The sequence below is a fragment of the Sciurus carolinensis genome, chromosome 2 (genome assembly GCF_902686445.1).
Source record: "Sciurus carolinensis chromosome 2, mSciCar1.2, whole genome shotgun sequence".
Classification (NCBI taxonomy): Eukaryota; Metazoa; Chordata; class Mammalia; order Rodentia; family Sciuridae; genus Sciurus; species Sciurus carolinensis.
Genome location: NC_062214.1, coordinates 33,729,104 through 33,754,150, shown reverse-complemented (window position 1 = coordinate 33,754,150; position 25,047 = coordinate 33,729,104). Strand labels below are relative to the sequence as shown.

The 25,047-nt window shown below is 37.5% G+C and overlaps 1 protein-coding gene across 3 annotated transcripts in view; it reads right to left on the bottom strand.

The window, feature by feature from the left end:
• Positions 1–25,047, bottom strand: part of Plcb1 (phospholipase C beta 1) — a 710,759-nt gene that overhangs the window by 95,438 nt on the left and 590,274 nt on the right. For all 3 annotated transcript variants that reach the window (XM_047539543.1, XM_047539544.1, XM_047539542.1), the window contains exons 26-27: positions 22,586–22,805; positions 14,497–14,677 (exon numbers count right to left, since the gene is read on the bottom strand). In XM_047539543.1, coding sequence (XP_047395499.1) covers positions 14,497–14,677; positions 22,586–22,805 — 401 coding nt within the window. The remainder of the gene's footprint in view (positions 1–14,496; positions 14,678–22,585; positions 22,806–25,047) is intronic.

Below are 25,047 nucleotides of genomic sequence, written 5' to 3'. Positions count from 1 at the left end.
TTCTCTCAGCAAAGGAAATGCTTGACAATGTAAACAGAGAGCCTGCAGAGTGGGAGAAAATCTTTGCCACACACACTTCAGATAGAGCATTAACCTCCAGAATCTATAAAGAACTCAAAAAATTTTACACCAAGAATACAAATAACCCAATCGATAAATGGGCTAAGGTAAATGAGAAGACACTTCACAGAAGAAGATCAATAAGCAATCAAAAGATATATGAAAAAATGTTCAACATCTCTAGTAATAAGAGAAATGCAATTCAAAACTACCCTAAGATTTCACCCCAATTAGCATGTCTATTATGAAGAATACAAGCAACAATGGGTGTTGGTGAGGATGTGGGGAAAAAGGTACACTCTTACATTGCTGGTGGGGTTGTAAATTGGTGCAGCCACTCTGGAAAGTAGTATGGAGATTCCTTAGAAAACTTGAAATGGAACCACCATTTGACCTAGCTATCCCACTCCTTGGCCTATACCCAATCAGCATAATACAGTGACACAGCTACATCAATGTTTATAGCAGCTCAATTCACAAAAGCTAGATTGTGGAACCAACCTAGATGCCCTTCAATAGATGAATGGATAAAGAAACAGTGGTATGTATATATAATGGAATACTATTCAGTCATAAAGAAGAATAAAATTATGGCATTTGCAGGTAAATGGATGCAGTTGGAGAATATCATGCTAAGTGAAATAAGCCAATCCCAAATAAACAAAGGCCATATGATTTCTCTGATAAGTTCTTGATGATACATAACAGGGGATGGAAGGGAGGCAAGAATGGAGGAAGGATGGATTACATAGAGGAAAATAAGGGATGGGGGGGTGAGGAGGGGAAGGAAAAATAATAGAATGAGACAAACATCATTACCTTATATACATGTACGATTACACAAATGATATGACTCTATTTCGTGTAAAACCAGAGAAACGATAGTTGTAGCCCACTTGTGTACAATGAATCAAAATAAAAAAAAATAAAAAAAGAGAAATAAAGAAAGAAAAAAAGGTAGGTAAATTCTCAAGTTTGATCCCAGATTAACTAAATCAGAATCTTCACACTAGAATTTGAGAATTATTGTCAATATCATTGAGGAAAATGGAGACAATCTAGAAGAAACCATTTCAATTTCTCTCTTTGTTTTAAGACCCTCACAACTTCAAACTCAAATTCCTCATCTCTATAAAGGGCTAATGTTTCGTTTGTTTGTTATTTCCAGAACCCCAGAGTGCTGGGGACTCGAACCCGGGCCTCCAGCGTGAGAGGCTGGCACTCTACGAGATGTGCTATATGGAGGGGAAAAAAAATAATGAATCAAACATCACTGCCCTATGTAAACATATGATTACACAAATGGTATGCCTTGACTCCATGTACAAATAGAGAAACAACATGTATCCCATTTGTATACAATAAAAAAAAAAAAAAGGCTAATGTTTGTCTCCTAGGTTTGTTATGAAAGTTTTAAGGAAAAACACAAATGCAATTCCCAATGACCACATTCTGAGTCCTTAACTTGGTTTCCTTGCTCTTTCTTCCAAGATTACTTTCTGTGCTGCTTTCTCTCATGTGTGACAGGACACATCAGCCATTGCATTTTCCTCCTCTTAAAGTTCCAAACTTCCTGTCTGCACTGGATAAACTCCCTCTGCATAAAAACATGTCCCTGCCATTCTGTCCTCTAAGACCCAAAACACTATATATGCACTATATATATATATATATATATATATATATATGCAATATATAGAGAGATATTCATATCTCTCTATATAGAACATATTTTATATAATATACAATATGATACTTTACATGTATTTTAATTTATCTGTGTCAGCGGGTACCGGGATTGAACCCAGAGGTACTCTTCCACTAGGCTATATCCCAGTCCTTTTTATTTTAGTTTTTTACTTTGAGGCAGGGTCTTGCCAAGTTGCCCAGGCTATCCTGGAACTTGTCATCCTCCTGCTTTAGTGTTCCGAGTAGCTGGGATAACAGGTATGTGCCACCTTGCCAGTTACTTGTTCTATCCTTGATCTGTTTCTTCCATTTCTGTGACTGAACAAATCCCTTCACTATCTCAATTTAGCTCCAAACCCTGGAACTCACCTCATTTTGCTTTTATATTTCAAAAACTGCTTTGTTATCAAACTTAATGGTCATTTTTTCAGGACTTAACTTTCATTATTCCAGAGGTTCCTAAATTTTCCAGATTCACAGAGCCTATAAGAACTCAATAATTTTTCCATGGCACACTTGGGCAAAAATAAATCAAAGAACAAAATTTCACTCACTAAATATTTGGATCCAAGCAACGAAGTAGTAGTAGTTTATACAGGGTTCAACAGGTGTTGTTTAGTTTCCTTTAAAAATCTAAAATATTTGGACTATAGCTCAGTGGTAGAATGCTTGCCTAGCATGCATGAAGCCCTGATTTCAATCCCCAGCATTCTCCACTCCCCCCCCCAAAAAAAAAACCCAAAACAAAAACAAACAACAAAAACAACAATAGCTCCTAAAAAATATCCCACAGTGCCCCTGAGCGTTCTATGTGGTACCTGAGTGTGCCTGGGTACCCAGTTTGGGAATCATGACTTTAATGTCTCCATAGAATGCTAGTGGCCAACCACTCACATGAAACTCTTTCTTTTATTCTCAAGTTCACAACTACTCCTCTTCCAACTCTATCAGGGGCTTCAATTGAGTTCAACATCTCTAACTGCCTGTTGAGCAATTCTAGCTGATAATGGCGCACCACCATCCCTATCTCAACATTTCTGCATACAAGTTCACAGTTTGTCTCACACCAGACAAACAGTCTATTTTTCCATTTTTATCAGGTGTCATGGTTCAGCTCAAAAGTGTACATTGCTTTGACTTCCCTTTTGGGGCCTTCCACATGCAGTGAGTTATGGAGATTTGTTCATTTCTCCTGTCACCGTGTATCTCATGGCAATGTGTTGACAGGACCCTGGTACTGATTCTGAATATGCCAAGGATTCCTTTCCTTCCCTTAGTCCCTCCTCAGCCCTTCTTCTTCATCCCAGATAGTCTTCCTTTTTAGATGTCCCAAAGACATAACTGGCTCTCCGTCCTCAAATATGATATGCTCCAGTTCTGAATTTCCTTTCCCACAATAACATTCATCACATTCAATAAAGTAGGTTATATTTTGCTCACAGAACTATACAGACACACCTAAGTTCATACTTTATCTCATGTTATTCCTTCCCCTCATTGATATTCCCTTGTGGGTGTGACACAGCTCAGATATAGATTATTCTCAAGATGGGAGAAAGTTGACTGCATTAGACGATGCTGCTATCAGTGTTTCTGACCAGGGAATAGACACAAGCCCAGGTCTCCTTTCATGTCCTTTCCTTTCTGAACCTACCTTTGGGGATTCTTACTCTTTATTGCCTGAATGACTCTAAATCTTGATCCTACAATTGACTTCTCTATAAGATATCAATTGCAGACACTTTTGTTATAAAAACTTTATTACTGTTCTCCAAGAGGACGTTACTCTTGCAATATCCCCCTCATTTTTTTTTTTTTTTAAATCTCAGGCTCTACACAAAATAGGCATTTGCAAATAATAATTGCATAGGAAATAACTGTGAACGAAATCTCCAATTTTCAAAGCTATACTGACTCCAACCTCAGAGTTAGCTATTGAACTTCACAACCATGCAATGGGGTTATCTTATTGGAGAGTTTTTGTTGTTGTTGCTGTTGTTGTCAATGGACCTCTATTTTATTTTACTTTATTTATATGTGAAGCTGAGAATCAAATCCAGTACCTCACACATGCTAGGCAAGTACTCTACCATTGAGCTATGACCCCTTAAAAAGTATCACAAGTCAGATTTTGTTCACATAAAAAAAAAAATGCCTTCATGTAAAAGCTAGATGTATTTTTAAAAACGTGACTAATGAAAATGGGGTGTCCCTAGAATCACAAAGAATATGTTCCTAAAGGATAACATCTCTGTTCATATGCAAATATGCAAATGTCTTAGTGTGCTTAGATCTTCGGGGTGTCCCCTACTTTCCCTCATTAGGGACCCTTCCCTGTGACATTCTGACTTTCCCAGCTATTTTTGTAAGAGATCATTACTCTTGCTGTAATTCTGTCCAAGCAGCATTCCTATTTTCATTTAAACTGTGACTCGTTAAGTTGCAGGAGACAAAATGATTAATATTATGGCATTGCTAAGAGTATGCCGCTGTTGTTAAACTCATATTAAACTGGCAATGAGGTTGTATATGTGCATCAATAATTGATCTCTTTCCTACCCTACAAAGAGAGGGTTCAGGACTCATTAGAGGTTTTCTCTATCCAATACTACTTCTCTGGGAAGAACTTCCTCTACTTCCTGACTCTCTGGCATGGTGCCAATGGGAGCTACAGTGTGTTTTAACTCCCATCTCTTGGCCAAGGTTACTGGTCCAGGGGAGGCAATCATCCAACTTGGGTCAGACATACTCTGCTTCTGGCTACGGGTGATTTCTCAAAGACTGCAAGCTTGGCCAAACATATGGACAAAATAAGGCTTTCCCCAAGATTTTTCCTACATGTCAATGGAGAAAGGAAGAAAACAGGTTGGTGCCTATGTCTGCTGACAGGAGGAAAGCCCATCTGCTGGTTTGGTAAAGACTGATGTAGGGAAAAGCAAAAGGTGGTGGGTAGGGGGAGGAGTGCTTAGGAGCTATAGAAAATCCTACAGAGTGGCACACTGTGCCTTCCCTTTCCTTGGTTTGGACAGTCAATCTCTTCTTACATGTTATACCTTGCATATTTTCTTCATGTATATTCTTCTTGCCTAAGTCAACCCAACCTGGGTTTTTGTCTCTAACAATCAGTAGATTCCTGACCAAACGAATGGATAAAACAAACAAACAAAGAAAAACTCAGAAATAAAAAAATTTCTCTACTTATCTCTAAATAAGATGAAGGAACATCTGAGTTTTGGTCCAAAGTTTACACTGCATGATATGTGAAAACAGAATCCGAAAGAGTGATTTTCACACAGTAATTGAAGTGCTTTTTAACTAACATAAGAGCAGAACACACTGACTTTTGATGCATTTATTAGTAGATAGACTTTAAAAAAAATGCCTGTTCAAAAAAACCACTCAATAATTTATTAGTCACAAAACTCACTGAAACTAAACTGCCAATTACAGATAGAAAAGAAGCAAAGATTAATTTAGAATTCCTAGGAAATAACCCAAGAGGGTACATGTTAAACTGAAATTCTGTAAAGAACATTAATTTTAACTTTTGGTATGATTTTTGTTTTCTTGCCCCAAAGGAACAGACACATCTCAATTACTTTGCTTATTTGTTTACCACTCATGACAACTCTCCTAGATAAATGTTCCAAACCTTTTAAGGAGTCAAAAGAAAAGCCTCAGGGAATAGAATTTTATGCTTATCAACTCCATGCTAAATTTCACTTGGTTTTGTCATTTGAGGGTGAGAAAATGGTTTCCATGGAAGACAATAACTCCCTGATGCTAAATCAAAAGGAATAAAAACTGTGTGGACAGAAGTTGGAGTATTTAGCTTCTCTTCTAAGAAGGATAATTTTGGAAAATGGGCACAAGGCCAAGAATAGACGAGTCACATTTTGGGCATAATGCATCTCCCTTCCCCATCCACTAATATCTAAAGAATGTCTCTTCTTTGATGCTGATTGGAGCTGCCACTCCCTAGTTTTCACTATAAATTGTTTGTCTTTTTTCTACAAAGAATTAATTCATAATGCATCTGAACTAAGTCATGATATAAAAATCAAACACATTACTGATGATTTATAAATAAGGTGGACGTTTACACTGGGGTGTCCCCTGACCATTCAAATTGAGACATGCTCATTCATTTATTCAATGAATATCTACTCAGCACCTACGATGTGCCAGAGTATTGAAGATTTATGAGCAGACACAGGGCCATGTTCCCATGGGGCTGGTTTTTTTTTCATTAATTCCCTTTTTTAAAGGAGAACATCATGGTCAAAAAGGGCAACCATCTTGATCATTCTCTGAGATTCTCTTTCATTATTTTTTCATTATTTTCATTATTTCATCTTTTCATTATTTTCCATAGCTATATAGAATTTAGGGTTTCTTATTTGAACCTAAATGCGCCCCCCCAAGCCATGTGCTGGGGAATTAAACCCAGAATCATTACATGCTAGGCAGCACTCCACCACTGAGCTACACCATCAGCCCTGCACCTAAATGCTTAAATGATCCTAGTAACATATTTTCCTTACTGGACAAGGAAACAAAAATGAAAATTTCATTGAGACTCCTACTCAATATAAAATAGGTTCATTTACTGAACTTATAGCATTTTAAATTATCTTTCACTTTTAAATTATGCCAATATAAATGCCAGCTCTTTAGCTTTCTGGGAGATGTAAGTGGGTCCATTTAAAATTCTTCCTTGAATGATATTTCCAATATTATTGTATGAGGCTATCAACTCAAAATATTTTAAGACTTTTAAAACATCAAGGAGTTGGAAAAAGGGAACTAGAGTTTAGGTGCTTTGTTTTATCAGCTCAGGTGATGCTTGGGTTGTGACATCTCAATGCTCTGAGTCTTGTTTCCTCATCAGTAAAATATCAGGACAAAATCATCTCTAAGAGTTCCTTTGTTAAGTTATAAAATAATGGAGAAAAGTATGGTTTTAGAATTCAATTATGGTTTAAAATGTTATGAAAATGATAAAAAAGCAGGCATTTGTGGCCATGAGATATTCACGACATATTTATTTTTATGTGATAAGAAGTGTCACTTAGGCTGGGGCTGTAGTGCAGTGGTAGAGAACTTGCCTAGCAGGTGTAAGGCACTGGGTTCAATCCCCAGCACCACATAAAAATAAATAAAAAGGTATTGTGTCCATCTACAACTAAAAAATAAAAAAAAAAAAGAATTTTCACTTAAAATGGCTTACATACAAGCCAGGCAAGGTGGCATGTTCCTATAGTCCCAGCTGCATGGGAGCCTGAGGGAAGTGGATCACTTGAACCCAGGAGTTCTAGACCAACCTGGGCAGAATAAATTTTTTTTTTTTTTTAGGGGCTAGAGTTATGACTCAGTGGTAGAGCGCTTGCCTGGCACATGTGAGGCCCAGGGTTTGATACTCAGCCTCATGTATAAATAAATACAAACGAAAGACTCATTGACAACTAAAAAAATAATGAAAAAAAAAACTTTTAAAATTTAGCTTTAAATAAGAACTTAGAATAGATCACAGAATCATCCCTTTGTTATTGAAAATGTTAATGAGGGTATTTACAAAAGTTATTGAAAAATAGGTGCAGAATTCACAAGTGATGCATTTATGAAATTTTGATTAAAATAGAAAATGAGAAAATGTTTGCATCTGATCTAATAAAATGAGCTCATATGTGATTAAAACAATTAGAAGAGAAAAGAACCTAGACAAACCATTAAATCTTTAGCGTAAGGCTTCATAATTCTAAAAGATGTGAAGGCCACTTAATTTAGAATAAATTAAGCAAGTATTACTTATCATTCAGGTGGAGGAAGGTAGCAATAATGTTCAAATGGAGATTTTTCAAATAATTAGCAAAGGGGATCTGATTGGAGACAAGACTTGGTTTGTTTTTTAAAACTAAACTGGGACAATAAATCATGGACTCTCAACAGTCTTATTTGAAGGATAGGTCCAGAAGAGTTGCCCATGAAGATAAATATTGTGTCAGTCATTTTTTTTCTTAATGCATCATATGCCATTTCAACATCCCTCACTTGCCAGATGTAATGCAATGATTCCTATAATTCCAGAGGGCATAAACTAAAAAAGTCAGGCTTGTGGATTTTATTTTGGAATTTTCCTTACAGCAGAATCTCTTTAGCTTCTGAAACTCTATTAAGTTGACACAAATCAAAGTTATTCTTTGTTTTGCCTTTGGGTTTTGTTCTATTTATTGCCTTTCCCCTTAATCTTCTCTAGTCAACAATTAACATAATAAAAATGCATTAAGATAATATATATTGTGCACAAAGAATAAAAAAAAGACAAAATTGGAAAAATCCATTGCTTTAATCTAAAATCCCAAATTATTATTTTAATATATCTGAGAGTTGGATCATCTCTACATTCTATAATTTAAGGGAAACTTGCATTACAGTCAGAGGAAAGGAGACTTTGCAAGTATTCTCAAATAATTAGTTTTGTTTTAGAAATAGTGATATAGACATTCAAAATGGTGAAATAATTTAAAGTTACATAAGTGAAAATAAAAATTAGGTGTCCTCATTCAAAATCCCTCACAAATTATTCTTTCATGAAGAATGAAGATCTTATTCTGGGCTTTTTGTTAAATTTCCATGGATGATTTTATTGATTCTCACATTCAAACTATGAGGGGCTGGGCACAGTTTTTTTTTTTTTTTTTTTTTTCAAAAGATGGCTCCAATTCTATACTACTTGTTGTATCTGCAAGCTTTTCATTGTGACTTAAGCTGTTCTGAACAAAAGATAGGGCCCATTTCCCTGGACCCTTACTCTGGGTGAGTTTTATGACTTGCTTCTGTCAATAAAATGAGAAGGAACTGATAAGATCTCTACAAGACCTTGCACACTTCCACTTGCTCTCAATTGGAATCCTTTCCAACTTCTGTCTGAATAAGCCCAGGTGGCAAGTGTGCTGGATGGTGAAAGACAGTGAATCAATCTCCTGCACTGACCCAGCTGATAGTTAACCATACTCCAGAAGCAGGGCCTGATGTGACTGGCAGCTGAATGAAAGATACAGGCAAAAGCCCAATCAAGACCCTAGAAACCATTCAGTTGTGTTCAGCCCAAATTGCTGACACACAGAATTGTGAGTTAAATAAATAGTTGTTTTAAGCAAATAAATTCTGGGGTGCTCATTATGTAGCAAAACTAACTGATAAGGATGGGCATACTAATAGCAGGTATGTGTGACTTTACAACCCCATTCTGAACCACTGTAATTTCCTGAGGAGGGACCACAATTAGGTCTGGGCCATAATGAATTCTTCCGCCAGTTTGTGGACACAATAGGCCTTCAAGAAGTTCTGGTGAATGAAGGGCTACATGAGCATACTTAACACTCAGTCTCCTAATAATGATAAATAGAATAATGCAGCATCAACCCAAGGAGACAATCCAATAGAAAAACAGGGAATGCATGTGAACAGGCCATTTGCAGAAAAAAGAAATGCAAAAAGCCAAGCACATATGCAAATACGCTTATCCTTGCTCGTAAGTAAAGCAATATAATTTAAGGTAAAGACAATTTTCAGCCATTTTTCTCGGGAATAAATTTGTTTTAAAAACATAAAACCCTAGAAGGGTATAGATATTAGACACTGCTTGTGATAGTACACATTGGCAAAACCTTTTTGGAGAGCAATTTGCCAGCAATTCTAGATAAATATTCTCCATAACATTATCATAATAACACCAATAGTAAAAGAGGCTAAACACAGCTCAAAATTATATTGGTAAGAAAGTGAATAAATAAATTAAACTATAATCATACAATGAAATAATACAAAGTCATTGAGCAACAACAAAAAGCATGACAGAAGAAAACTGTCCATGACATAATGCTTAAGCAAAAATAGTAGACTGAAGACAGTATATCAATTTGGGTGGTGTGTGCATATGTGTGTGTGTGTGTGTGTGTGTGTGTGTATGTATGCGTGTGTGTGTGTGTGTAGAGAACATCAATACCATTAGGATAATGATCAGGAAAATCCACAAATAGCACACAAGACAATTGCTTATTCTTAATTTCACTTCTAAAATCTTTTAGTCATTTGTCATTTTTCGTTTGGGAAACCTTAACCATTAATCTCTCAAGAAAAATGACCCTATGGTAAAGACAGAAAATCAGGAAGACAGATAACACTACCACACTATCAATACAGATACTGTCTGCACTGTGATTGCTCCTGGTACACATACTGCAGCCGGGTGGCCCCAAAAGGAAGAAACGTAAGAGCATTTCCCAGACAGCTGGAACAGCATGCAGGCTGATACAAATCAGCAAAGAAAGATGGCAAGTTCCCTCAAGCTGCAGCTGGATATCAATAACTACAAAATACACAAAATACACATTTGTATATATTAAGTATAAATTTATTAGCCAATTCATGTATTGTACCAAAAAGGTGGAGGTTTAGTAAAAACAATGTTTTATGTAATTTATTTTATTATTTCTCTTCTTTACAGTTTAAAGAGCTGAGAATGATTTCATTCTCCACTGGGCAGATGAGAACACTGAAGATCAGAATGGTCACATAACTCCTGCTCAGTGGGGGGGCAGTGTCCTAAAATGAGAACATTTGATTCTAGAGCCCTACTCATTGAGCTCACACCCTGATGTGCCATTTCATCCATAGGCCATTAGTATTTACCTAGAGATTTCTGTCTGAAACATAAAATAGTCTGCTGGGATTGGAAGGGAAATGGGCAACTCAGGTCAGTGGGTTCTAATGTTGGTTTGGAATTCTGGAATGATTGTTAGTGGACAGACAGGAGGATCTGTAATAAAAATACAAGCCATCAAGGTCAAGGTGAAGTAAGGGAGAAATGGATGGATTAGAATACATGGGCTGGTGATGTAGCTTAGTGGTAGAGTGATTGTTTAGTATTCATGAGGCTTTCAGTGTGATCCCCAGCACAGAGATAGAGACAGAGGTGGGGGAAGATAAGAAAGGAAAAGAGAGAGAGAATAGAAGAGAGAAAGAAAGAAAACAGAAAGGAAGGAAGGGTTTATTAATTTATAGCATTAGAAAATTATATTCATTTATATTTAGGAAATTTATAGAGTTTTCTCAGTTTATGAGGTTGGGAAAATTGTTGCCGCCATTTTTACTTTCATTTATTAGAACTATTAGTTACACCTATTCCATGAGTGTGGGTAGTGGCATGTCTTAAGTTTAACTCATTTTTATTTCTATCTCTCAGAATGTTGTACAAATATGAAGTGTTCAATAAACATTTGTTAGGGATATTAATGCCATGGCTTCTTTATTGATTCTTGATCTGTGTACACCAGCATTGAAATGTATAATCCTTAACTGAAGTATATTGGTATTTAATCCCCAAAGCAATTCTGGGAGATGAAATATCTTTTGCTTAACTTTTCTCATCACCCAAATATTCCTTTTTATCTGGGGCTTACTCACTTTTTAATTACATTTCCATTTGTCTGATTTAGCCTGAGAAATTCACTCTTCACTCAAAACCACTTCCAAAGAGATCTGACACTTCTGGGTGCCTTTAGCTTAAAAGATTCCCTGACAGATTAATTTCTACTTATTACAAGTGAAGCCGATAGGTAGCTCTAGTACACATGTAGCAGTTAAAAGCATGTAGAATAAATTGTGGATGCCCCCAAATAGCCATGAAATAAACTGTGTGTGGTTCTAAAACCAAAGCATTCCAACCTCTTTGCCTTCTTAATAAAGGTCCATATAAGTTTTTTCAAAAGGCACTGGGAATTTATTGAACCCCAAATCTGCAATCATAGTGGAGAAGAAGTGAGCACTTTGGATACATTGTGTATATTTTTTCCAAAGTTCCAGGCTGGCTTAGAAATTACTTTTTTGTCTGAAAATTCTTCTAAAATTTTAAAATGTACTCACATACTCCTTCATAGCAAGAAGGGAGGGGCGGGTCCTATTATGAAGACGCTACCTCTGGTAGGATTACTACCACCTCCTCTGCTCCTTGGGTTGGCTTTTCCCACTTATAAATTTATCTGGATCTTTCAACCAACCTTCTCCTTCAGGAGAAAACATACTTACTGAGTTGCTTTTCACTCCCTTATTAGTGGAATTCCATATGCTGCTTCCTACCTAGGTATTGTTCCTGGATTGTTGAAATTTTCAGCTCTTTTCTGTGATTTCTGCACCCCATTTCTGCAGCTCAAGATCCTTCCTCCCAACAGGCCTTCTTGGGAAGTTGAGGCTTCTGTTTTTATCTATACTCAGGATTATTATTTTGGGAATCTATGAATATTGGGATACCCTCTTACTCTGACACATTTTTTTCTGAATTGCCATGTTTCTTTTCTTGGGGAATAGAGTCTTGCCCAGGGCTTGGGTCCCTGAGGAAACTCCAGATTATTGTGGCTGGGTTTTGTAGACTTCTAAGTAACCTTCATTCTAGTAGTCAACTGGAGTCACCTGCTGGAGAATGTCAGGACTTCTCAACCTCTTGGTTACCATTGGCTTGAATTGTGTTTTGAGACTGCCCCTGCCTAGAGGACCAGTTCTCACCATGTCCTGGGCAGGACAGTCCCAGTGTGATCACTGTGACTTTAGATCATGCTAGTCCTCTGTTCAAAACTTCCAACAGTTCCCACCTCATTCCCACTGAAACACAGTGGCTTTAGAGAGGCTTAAATACCAAGAAGATATGTCTCCCAACCCAAAAGTTCTATAGCTCTAACCTGATGCCCTTATAAACTTTCTCAAACAGAACCACCCTGCTCTATTTGGCCTATTCTTAGCCCAGAGTCTGTGTGTGTCAAATCTCTGCCTAGAAAAATTTTCCTCCATATGTTGCAGGGGTCATTCCTTTGCCTCCTGACTCACATGTTGCTTTCTCAGCAAGTCCTTCCCCACCTACTTTCTTTAAAATTGCAAACCCACTCTTTATCCTTCCCCAGTCTCTACTCCAATATGCCTATTATTGATAGTTTTTTTTTCTTTTAAGCCCTTAGTAATAAGGGTTTTCTATTAAGGACTTAACAGAAAATTTATTTGTTATTATACTTGTCTGGGGACATTGGCATGGAATGTGAGTTAGAAGAGGCACCTACATAATGGTCATAAAGTGGGGACTTTAGCATCAGAAGACCAAGACTCAAATCCCCCAGAAAACAATTTCTAGTTGTTTCTAGTAGTTGGAACCTTGGAAAAGTCACTAAACTTTTCTATTTTCTCTATTTTTTTTAACACAAAATGGGCTGACAGTAGCACCAAAGACCAATGGTATGAGGATTGAGTTTCCATAAATGACTTAGTGAGTGTCCATAGTGAGTGTCCAATGGATGGTTGCTACTTTTATTCTTATTATCATTATATTCTAGAGTACTACGCATGGGTCACTCAGTGAAGAAAGTCAGATGACTGTGGTTATGACTGGATCTCAAAGCCCTTATCTCCCATTAAAACTGATATTGCCTTTCTCAAGTCTGTCAAGGCAATCCCTCCTTACACCTAAACTAAACTCTGTCCAACTTTTCTTTCACTGCTCCCATCTTATTTTAGAAGTTCAAAACAAAGGGAGTCATCAAAATTATGTAGAGATTGTTAAAAATAAACTCTGATACTCATTTAGATTATCAGGCAGTGATTTCCAAAGTATGTTCCTAGGAACAGAAGCATTTTCAACACTATCCCTACAAGACATCTGTTGAATTAATATTTAGGATGGGGCCTAACAATCTGTTTTAACAAACTTTCCAGGTTATCCTGACTTATGCTTATGTTGAGAATAACTGATCAAGTGGAGTCTGAATTTTGATAAGACAGTTACATGCGTCATTTGCATAGTATCATGGGATTGCAAGTACTCACAGAATAGCACTATAACTGACCCCCTTTCACACAGTGATGGCTGAACCATCTGCAGATTTCCAACCCTATAAGGAGAAGCAGCCTCAGAATTCTCCTGTGTGCAGACCCTTATCAAGAAACGGACAGATCATAGAAATGCCTCTTAGAACCCATTTCCTTTGGTTTCACTGCTTTAATTTCTATCAAGCTTACTCATCTGATTTGTTTTTGACACAAGCTTGTTTTCAAGGCTTCTTTATTGCTAAATTCATTTAATCTAGCTGTTTTTAAATATTAATTATGCCCTCACTATGTGTCAAGGCATCAACAACAAAGTCGCAATCCAGGAAAAAACATGAGGGATGGGGGTAAAACTGATCGTTATCAGAGAGGATGGTGTTTATCCCCATAGGGAGTCCCAGAAATTGGAAAGATGACATTTCCTATCAGTCCTTGGTCCTTTAGATGTTGACTCTTTAAAATATAAAACAGTGAGCTGTGTAATTATTTTTTTTTTCAGTTCTTGAGAAGCCCAGTGTTACAGAAAAGATTAGAATTTACTTGCAGCATGCTCTTTATTTTGTTAAGTAAGAATGTATGTACTTTCCTGTGCAATTCCAAAGATACCCCCCAAACTATTATAACCCCAAATGAGTTTGTGTTAAAAAAAACAATAAAGCATGCCTCATTGAGGGAACAGAGAAGAGCTTAGTGAAGATGATGGAATAAAGGGGTTTATAAAATATTAGCATGGTAGATATCGGATGGCTTCTGAAGCCTCCCAAGATGGTACCATTGGCACCTGCCTTGTGTCCTTTGAGTTATACAATAGCATTAATTATTTTCTGTAGAAAAGAGGATTTCAGCCAGACAAACATAAATCATGTTTTGTGGACTTACCAGTTTAATATGTTCTCGCTTCTGGTATTTTTCACTATAATATTGTTCTTGCCGAAGATTAAGCAGCTGCTGCTGTTGTTTGTCCTTCAAGTCTATTAACTTCTGGGTCATTTCGGCATCCAGGGCAGCAAGATCCTGCTCAATTGTTGATGAGCCATGGTCAGGACTGCTGGGTTCTGATCTGCAAAGACAGAAAGCTTGACTCACAAAGCATACAGGTGGTAATAAAGCGCAGGGAAGTCTGTCTCCCAGAGTTTCTCCTAGAGAAGCCTCTAGGAGAAATAAATATTTTGGAAATAAATATTTTGATAAGCCCAATATTGAATTCAATAATATTGGAAATAAATATTTTTGATGAGCCATTTGGTCTAGAGGAAGGTTTTTAAGGTTTTTACCCTGTTTACTTACTTGTTTTTAACGTGGCATGTGTAATGTCATCCCAGCTCCATTTTCTCTATAAAAACTTTTTACTATATTGAGTGGATTCTTTTATGGAAGGTTGAAGAGGTGCCATATTTTGCATATGGAGTGTTATGGATTTAAAATAGAGAGCACATACAGACATCCTGTGTAGGTAATGTTCCCAGCAAACTTCTGAGTTCTGTTTCTTAAGATTTTTAAAAGCAAGGACACAGAATGAAAGTACAATTGTTTGGTGGCTCAGTCAACTTAATTGATGTCCCTGAGGCCAAGGGACAAAGAGACAGTCAGTGTAGGTGATAAATGATTGGATCAGAAAGGTGGAGGCTAATTCAGGAGGAAATGAAGTGCTAATATCTCCAAAGCCTTCCCCCTCCTCCTCCACCTGTTGCCAAGGATACCTGCCTCCAGAGAACTGTTCTTCCCTGCAGGGAATTGTGGGAGTTGTTAATGAAGTACCTCCTGGGCAACTCCTTTCCTGCCTCTTGGGCAGACACAGAAAGGCATCCCTGGAAGGCTTCTTTCCCACCTTTGGCTCACCTTTGGGAACTTAGTCAGGTAGATAGGATGGGTAGGAAAGGTCATGAGAACAAAGGAATTCTAAAATGTATGCAAAGGGCAGGATACCCCCACTTCCTCGGACACCCAGCTCTGGGGCCCCTTCTCTGTGGAGAAATCTACCTCTGTTCTATCCTTTAAATAAAACTTGCTTTCTAAGCTTGCCTCAGTGTTTCTTGGGTGTTCAGTCTTCAACATTCTGGGGAAACGGAACTCGGCTCTGATTGATTTTCATCACTGGTGGCACCATCACTACCCAAATGGTACTTTCCTCAAAGTGCTTCAGTTTCAAGGGAAAGGAGATGCACAGAGTTCACACTGAGGGCTTATTCTGCAGAGAACTTTCTCTGCACTGTTTTTAGAGAATTAAACAGATCTTTAGAAGGTTAGGACTAGTGTTCCTTTCTCCTAGAAAGAGAGACAGATTATTGAGAACTAGAAACAGAGGAGGTATGCTGTTTTCTTTTATTTGGAGCTGCCTTCAGAAGTGGACGAAACCACTCATGGCATTCATCACATTAGACTTTGCCTCCATCTTCTTCACTAGCCATCAGACAGAATAGGAAGAGAATGTTTCTTAGACTCAGCTGTCACTAATTCTCATTGTATTTTTCTTTGAATTAGGTTAGCATCATTGGTCTCACATGAAGCTGGTGTTAAGATCTTAATGTGTCAAATAAAAGAGGCAGAACTCTCCCAAAAGTTTTTCTTTTTTGGCACTATTATGTGCAGGGCTAAATGAGAACAAGCACTCTCCCAGGCTCACGGATCCTTGCACTGAATTTCTGAGAAGGTCGCCATCTTGGCATAAATCACATTCATCATCTTGTGTTTTAGAAGTGAGTGTAGTCAGAATGTAAAGGTGATTCTTCAATCAGCTGCAAGCAACGCAGCAGAGGCAACTCTCATTTACTGACTACTCCATACGTGCCAGGAGCACTCACAAAGGCTTGCTATTTAGGCATGATCCTGTCTAGTTTTATGTGAGGTCCCTGGGTCTCAGTGAGACACTTTGCCTAGGGATACAGCACAGGGGTGCTGTGGTACACCTACCTGTGGACAAACATCCCTGGGAGGATAGCCCAACAACACCTGTACCTTTCACAACAGCACAGTATCATTGCATGCCATATCTGAACAAAACTTATCTCTGAGTAAACTGTTCTGCACATTATATGGAAAGCCCAATTGAGACAATGAATAATTTGAGTAAGAAAATAATCTAATGAATGTGATGCCAATTTGTCATTCTGAGGTATTTTCAGGATTTTATCATGAAATAAGGGAGATGGGAGACTGACCTAACAAAGACCTTGGTGGTTTCATTTCTTTCTTCTAATGTATCTTTATATAGTACATACGTAATTTTTCTGCTTGTTTTTGAAGGAACAGTATATAAACACAACTACGTGAACAATGTTTCCACATCTACAAAGACAGAGTTGGAGGCATTAGCCCCAAATGCTGCTTATATGAGATGCATGAAATAGATTCTATGGTAATTTAATACTGGGAAACATTTGTCTGTTTTGGAAGAACAAGTAAGTTTCCTTTAATCAGATAAGGAGAACTATCTGATCCTTATTTCCTTTTCTTAGGGAGTAAGAGGATAATTCAGTGTTCAAGGACAGAATTTACATTAAATGGGTTGTACTGTCCAGTGGAAATACAATGTGAGTTACACATGAGATTTTTGCCATGTAATTTAAAACTTTTATTAATCAACTTAAAAAGTAAAAATAAATGAGGGGCTGGGGGTGTAGCTCAGTGGTAGATGGCTGACCTAGCATTCACAAAGCCCTGAGTTCAATCCCTAGCACCACCAAAGTAAATAAACAAGTGAGCAAATAAACAAATAAATAGTAAAATAAATTTTAATAGTATATTTTATTTAATCTAATATATCCAAAGTATCATCAATTCAACATGCAGTTGAATCTATTTGACATTATTAAAGAAGCTATTTGACATTATTCCCTTAGAAAACTGGTGTGTATTTTTCCCTTACAGAATATCTCAATATTGACAAGCCACATTTTCATTGTTACTGGGGATGGAACCAGTGCCTTGCACAAGACAGGCACCTGCTCTGCCATTGAGCTGTGCCCCCTGCCCAGATGAGCCACATTTTAAGGGTTTAATAGCCACATGTGGACAGCAGCAAATATCTAGATAACAGGTTGAAAGCTCAGTCTGCCCATGTGTGTATGTGTTTGTACTGTTTCTCTCTTTTCATAGGATTTTTACATACATGTCACCTATGATGATATTTTGATACTCTATTGGAAGCTTACAGGATAAGACTTATAAGAAAATAAATAAGCTTACAGGATGTGACTCATAAATAAATAAATAAGCTAATACAATGTGACATAAGTAAATAAATGAATAAACAAACAGATATGCACATATCACTACAGGAGAAATTTTGGAGATGTCTTAGGTAAAGCTTTGCCTAAACGGGATTTGTAATTACAGGTAAATGTTAATGTCTTTAGCATTTAATTTCCTCCTTAAAAAAGTGATAAATTTCACCTAGATGGCTTCTAAGTCTGTTCCAGCTCTAAAGAAAGATGGTTTTGTTGCTTTTTAAATCTCAAGTACTGCATTTTGATTATGCTTTCAAGTGAAGCACACGTTACATCATATGTCACAATATGGATCTAAAACATGCATCTTACCTCTATCACCAGCCTGGTATCAAAATAAGATTATTCAACAAGTGTGGAAAGGAAGGATGGAATGCTGCCTGCCTTATTCCTGGCTCATATGTGATGCTGTTGCAGGTTAATTCATCACATTTTCAGTTAAAGAACAAAGCTTTATTTCTCAGGGGTGATTATTATATGTCAAGTCCCCCGAGAGATTCTTCAATGAGAAAGTCAATGATGATGTTTCCAAGAAACTGCACAGTTAACTCCACATATGATTTCTTAGAGCTGTGAAGGTCAGTGGATTATCTTTGACCAAACTGTGTCCATTCATTAGCCAATATATGGAAATTCAATGTATCTTATTACAGTAATTTGTATACTGTCTCTACAGAAAATTAAGCGGAGATGTTTTTAAATAATTGAAAAGATGTTTTTCACTAATGTAATATATAATTCGTTAAAATACCAAATATATATTGAGATAGAACTAACAGACACTTTAGCCTTTGAAAATGATAAATCTTCTAAACTACATATTTTAATATCACTAGTAACATTTTACTTTTAAAATGGTGTGTTACTGTTTACAAATATGTTTGAGCAATGCCTTATACAATATTCTATTAGTGTTATAAATATTTTTGATATTTAGCTTAAAAACCCAAAGGAAGACCAAGATTATCTGTGCCCAAAAAGGACAAAAATAAAATTAAAGATAGTGCTTTTTTATTTCCATTTCCCTAATTATTAAATTTTGAATATTTGAATGTAAAAATGAACCCTGTTGATTACAGAGCTATGCTTTGCAAAATATTATTCATTGCAATAAATTCATACTATCCACCTGCATAGGATGTTCAAAGAAATTCCAGGAATCTAAACTTAGAAGAGTAACCTTGTAAATTATGGGACAGTTGATAAGTAAATTTATTTATCTGGTATTTTAATTTCATACATCCATTCATGGTGTAAGACACTTAAAGAGGCAGTTATAAAGATTCCAAGTTTTTGTAGGACTCTAGGACCACCTCCAGGATGCAGGTTCTGATCCACTATCTTGCAGGACACAGGTGGGCGCTTGGCAAGGTGGGGATGGCTACCATGCTATGTCTGCCCTCTGACTGCAGCCTTGTGTGTTGCATGTGTTTCTGGCTGGGGCTCAACTTTACTGAGCTTGTTTGTCCAGAGTTGGTGATGCCTGTACCTACTTCAAGGAGCTGCTGTGGGAAATACATGGAACAGTGCCTGTAGGTGCTCAGTGCTTGCTCTGGGTTGAATGGTATCCCCTCTAATTTCATATCCTTTTAGAACCTCAGTTTATTCCCTTATTTGGATATTAAGGTAATAATTTCCTTATTACTTTTGGATAATGTACACCTGAGCAGAGAAAGTCTATAAGCTAAGGTATGTCAAGTATTTCCTACAACCACACAAAAGCTAAAAGAATTAAGGAAACTCCTCCCCTAGATCTTTCAGAGCAGGTGACTACTGATACCTTGATTTTGGACTCCTAGCCTCCAGAACTGAGAAACCATATATTTATTTTATTTTAAGGCACCCAGTTAGTGGTGCTTTGCATGGCAGTTCTACAAACCCCAAAGAGCCCACATGCCTGGCTCTTCCTTGACACTTAGTAGAGGGGCTAGTCTAGGACAGGAAACAGCTCCTTGCCAAAGGTAAAAAGAGTAGTCTGTGTGGTCAGCCATACCTAGTGTCCATAATGTCTGGGGTAAGCTATGATAACAACCCAATGTGGAATTCTATGAGCAAATGATATTTTGAAATTCATGTGGGAATCAATAATCCAGAAGTTGGGATTCTGACAATTGGCACACACCTTGGTTGGAGTTTAGAGGTAGGGCTTGCAGTCTTCATGCAAAAGATTTGCAATTAAAGTTCATGGTGCTGGAGAATCCTAACTATTTTATCATGGTGAGCTCTAAGTAGGAGCTACAGGTTTTTGTATGAAGCACTGGGGAATGAGGATGGGAAGGTAGAAGGAGACTGGGGCCCAGGAGTCCTTTAGGCCATGCTTCTATTTTTTCAATGACCTTGAAGGATTCTAGACCAGGGCCATGGATGGGAAGTGCATGGACCAGTAGCATTGGCAAACCCTAGGAACTTGTTAGAAATTCAGAAGCTCAGGCCCCACCCAAGGCCCATGAGACAGACTTCTGAGCCTCCAGTGTCTTTCTCAGTGATTCCCATGTACCTTAAAATATGAAATATATTGGTCTAGTCTTGATCAAGTCCATGAATAGATTTGGTCTGGAGTGACAGCATGAGTTTATTCTCCACACAGGTTGGTTTCCTCTCTCTTCCAGATTCTGACTTCATATCCTAGGCTCCCCTTAAAATCAAGTATTCATCTATTCTCTCCATGTCTACCACTATAATCCTAAACCAAAACATCATATGACATCACTTGGCTGGACTTGTGAAAAAGTTTCCCAACTGATCACCTGGCTCCCACATTGAGTCCTCACTTTAATAAGAGTGTTGTCCATGGACCAGCAGCATCAGCATCACCTGTCTTGGATCTGCTGAATCAGAGCTGCAATTAAGAAGATCCCTGGTGGCTGTGTCTATTTGAGAAGCCCAGCTAAGTGTCTTTCACTCACCAACTGGAATCTTTTCCTGAGAATAGTAGTTACACATAACAATTCCACTTATGTTTTTCTTGTTCAGTGGATTCATATTGTACTTACATAAATTCTGGACTATTCATTACTTGATCCAGCTCTGAAGAACTCAGTGGTACATTTCTCCCTCCCATTTCCCAGACCTCATCTTTTTTCTTTAATATTCTTATTTGTTCCAATTAGTTATACATGGCAGTAGAATGCATTTATGCCTTTTGATAAATCATACATAAATGGAGTATAATTTCTCATTTTTCTAATTGTACATCTTGTAGGATAACATCAGTCATGCAGTCATATATGTACATGAGGTAATAATGTTTCACTCTACTATCCTTCCTACCCCATGTCTGTTCCCTTCCCTTCACTCCCCTCTACCTAATCTAGAGTAACTATTCTTCCCTTGTGACCCCCCTCCTTATTGTGAATTAGCATATGCATATCAGAAAATATTCGGTCTTTTGTTTTATGGGTTTAGCTTATTTCACTTAGCATGATATTCTCCAACTCCATCCACTTACCAGCAAATGCCATAATTTCATTTTTCTTTAAAGCTGAGTGCCCAGACCTCATCTTCTTTACTCTACTCATGATTTACTCTGTCTCACCCACTTTGCCAAATTTACAGTATTTAGAACAAATTCATGTTTTCCTTCCACAGGGCCTTTGCATTGGCTGTTCTCTCATCATGGAATAATCTTCCCTCATTTCTTACATAGTTGACTATGATTTACTCTTAATGTATCAGTTCCTTACAGATTGACATGTCAAAAGGGCTCTACTGTTCCAAGTTATTCTCTATCACTTTATCCTTTTCTCGATAATCCTTATCACAGTCTGAAATTATTTGGCATATTTATTGTTTATTGCTTATTTTCCCTACATTACCTCATTAGCTATTTGAGAGTGAAAATTGTGCAGGTTATATTCATTACTGAGTCCCCAGGCTATAATATGCATTCAATAAATATTAGTTGAATGCATGTGTGAGAAATGCTTCTACCATCAAGGTCTGGATACATGAGGCTGCAGGGACTCCAGATCCAAACATAATGTAGGGCATTATGGGAGATAGGGCTACAAGAGTTGAGTCTTCTGTTTTCTATAAGACAAGTTGCCTCTTCAAATAGGTTCTAGGGACATAAGGCCATGTTTTTATATCTACCAGATTGCAGCTGTAATAAAAGCAGTCAGCAGACTAGTATTAGGTCCACAGGCAGAAAGAATTAAACGGAGGACTTGATGTCTCTTTTCAGAATTTGACTAAATAAAGTCATAGCTGAGCCCACTACTGTGCACCTATAGTCCCAGCTACTTGTGAGGCTGGGGCACTTGAGCCCAGGAGTTGAGGGCCAGATTGAGCAACAGAGCTAGGCCCTGTCTCTCAGGGGGGAAAAAAAGAAAACTAAAAGAAAAAAAAAATAAATTCTTCCCACAAGCAGGACTGATTCAAAAGCTATAGAGAATGGAGCCAGGTGCACTGGCACAAACCTGTAATCCCAGCAGCTTGGGAGGCTGAGGCAGGCGGATCAAGAGTTCAAAGTCAGCCTCAGCAATTTAGGGAGGCCCTAAGCAACCCAGTGAGACCCTAACTCTAAATAAAAAACATAAAAAGGGCTGGGGATGTGACTCAGTGGTTAAGCACCCCTAGGTTCAATTCCTGGTCAAAAAAAAGAGAAAGCTATAGAAAATGGAGAGTGCTGGTGGCTTTTCTTTTTAGTGGTAGGATAGGTCCACAATTATGGCACAAAACATCATAGAATATCAGTGACCCATGGAATTGACTGTCTTCATGCAGATACTCATTTAACTCACTTTTTCTTGCTGTCCTTTTTGGCTGTCTTTTCCAGAGCTGCCCTCCTCCTCAAGTAGTCATTCTGAATTTCATTGTATTTTGTAGTGTGTTCTTTGATCAGGTCAGTAGTTTTCTTGTGGTGTCTCTTCACCAGGTCTTTCATTTCTTTGTAGTGCTTCTTTTGAAGTTTCACAAATGATTTCTGTTGCTTTAGCTCTTCAATAGTCTGTGCTTCCACTTCTACAACCAAAGAGCATAAGAGCTAAGGGACAGGAAGGACTGATGGTCCAGATATACAGAGAAGCAGTAACCTGCTTAGTGAACAACATCTGTCTGATCTTGGCCAACTGAAACTTAAGAGTAAAGTTTGATGCCACTAATCTGCCTCTATTACTTGCTATTTCATGACTGGGTTGCCCAACTTCTCATCATTTGCACGTTTTTAAAAAAGGTTGGGATTCCCTAGAGACTGAGTCCAAGAGTGGATATTTAGGTGCATGTGATTTACTGAAGGAAGAGAAATGAGGGAGGCACATGGAGCAGGGCAGCAGCTGAACAAGGATGTGTCTCAGCTACTGTTGAGCTTCTGCCTGATCCAAGGGGAATTTAGGAGGGTGAACTGCACCATAGGCTTGGTCTCCTCATAGGCAAGAGGCTCAACTTCTTAAATCATTGTATAGTTAGTGGGTGGAGGCATAATCTTCTGGACCAGGCTTCCTTTGGGCTGAGGGCAATTTTTCAAAGACAGGGAAGCTAACAGTTGTTGGTAGCCAATCCTCTCCACAGTTGGGACATGGTGTACCAGATGTGCAGAGAATCTGGGCAGTACATTCATAGCAGCCACTTTAAGGGTTTATAACACTTGTACAAGTTTATAGGGTTGCTATGATGATGAAATAAAAGAATTCACAGAAAGCGTTTAATCATTTTTGACATCATATCCATAGAGGCTTAGTAAATAATTGTGTGAGTTCCACAGTGCCATCTCTAAGGGCCACCACTCACGGTGAAGACACCACATCTGTACATATATCTTGACAGGATACAGCAGTAACGTATCTTGAGGGAGGAACTTCTAATTCAGTTTGCAGGAAGGCATCCCAAGGGTTAGTGGCAGCCTATATAGCATCATAGTCAATATTGAGAAAACATTTATTGTGACAGAGCCTGACCTTAAAACACTGTGTACTTCACTGACATATTTCATAGATTCTAGAAACTGCATTTTCAATATATGTTCACGTTTCTGAAATAAAGATATATCTTATAGTCAATGGGCTACCAAAATTTTGTAGGATTTTTTTTTTTCTTAGCAATACATGAGCAAGGGGTGTCTTTCAACTGATGGTGTCTTAGCTGCAGTGAATTATCATTGACTTGGACTTAGTCAAAGTTCACATATTTCCATCCTTTGACCTGAACTTTCTGCTTCCGGGAACATAAAATGTTACCATAAATATTTAGAAATGTCAAGAGATTCAGAAAATAATATATGCCATGAATAACAACAGACATGAATAGAAAATGAGATACCTAGTGGATAAACACTAAAATCAGAAGCTATTTATGTTCCTAGATGCTAAGATCTTTAAGCATTTGAAATACATTTACTTCCCTTAAATGTGTCTATTCTCTTGACTTTTTTTTTTTTTTTTTGAGATAAAAGTCATGGAGAAAACCAGGTATATTTATTTAACAGTTTCCCTCAGGCCCAAACTGACTCATTATAGTTGCATAATAAATTATTAGATTAAGAATTTATAATCTCAAGGAATTGCTGCCTTTGGGCAGTAGATTCAACCCTGTTTCCTTAAAAATACTTTGCAGCACATCAGCTATGAATGGCTTAAAAAAGGAGATCCAACTTATAATAAAAATCTTCACATAAAATTCTGTAGTTTTGCTGGGCATGGTGGTGCACACCTATATCCCAGTAACTTGGAAGGTTGAGGTAGGAGGATCATGAATTCAAAGCCAGTCTTAGTAACTTAGTGAGGCCCTAAGCAACTTAGAGAGATCCTGCCTCAAAAAAAAAAAAAAAAAAAAAAAAAAAAAAAAAAAAAAAAAAATTAAAAATGGGCTGGGGATATGATTCTGTGGTTAAGTGCTGCTGGGTTTGATTCCTAAAACCAAAAAACCAAAAACAAACAAACAAAAATATATTTTAAAAGTATGTAGATGGAAGGTTATTCCTAGAATACATTATAAAGTATAAAGGTAATGACCATCTATATAGAAAAAAACATCCCTTCTGAATAAGTCACCAAGACATAATCATGGCTAATATATTGGCACAGACTCATTGTATTTTGTCTATGCATTTATGTATTTTTGTTAATTTTTATTTATTTATTTATTTTTGGTACTAGAGGTTGATCCCAAGGCACTTAAGCACTGAGCAACATCCTCAGCCTTTTTATTTTTATTTTGAAACAGGGTCTTGTTAAGTTGCTTAGGGCCTCACTAAGTTGCTGAGGCTGGC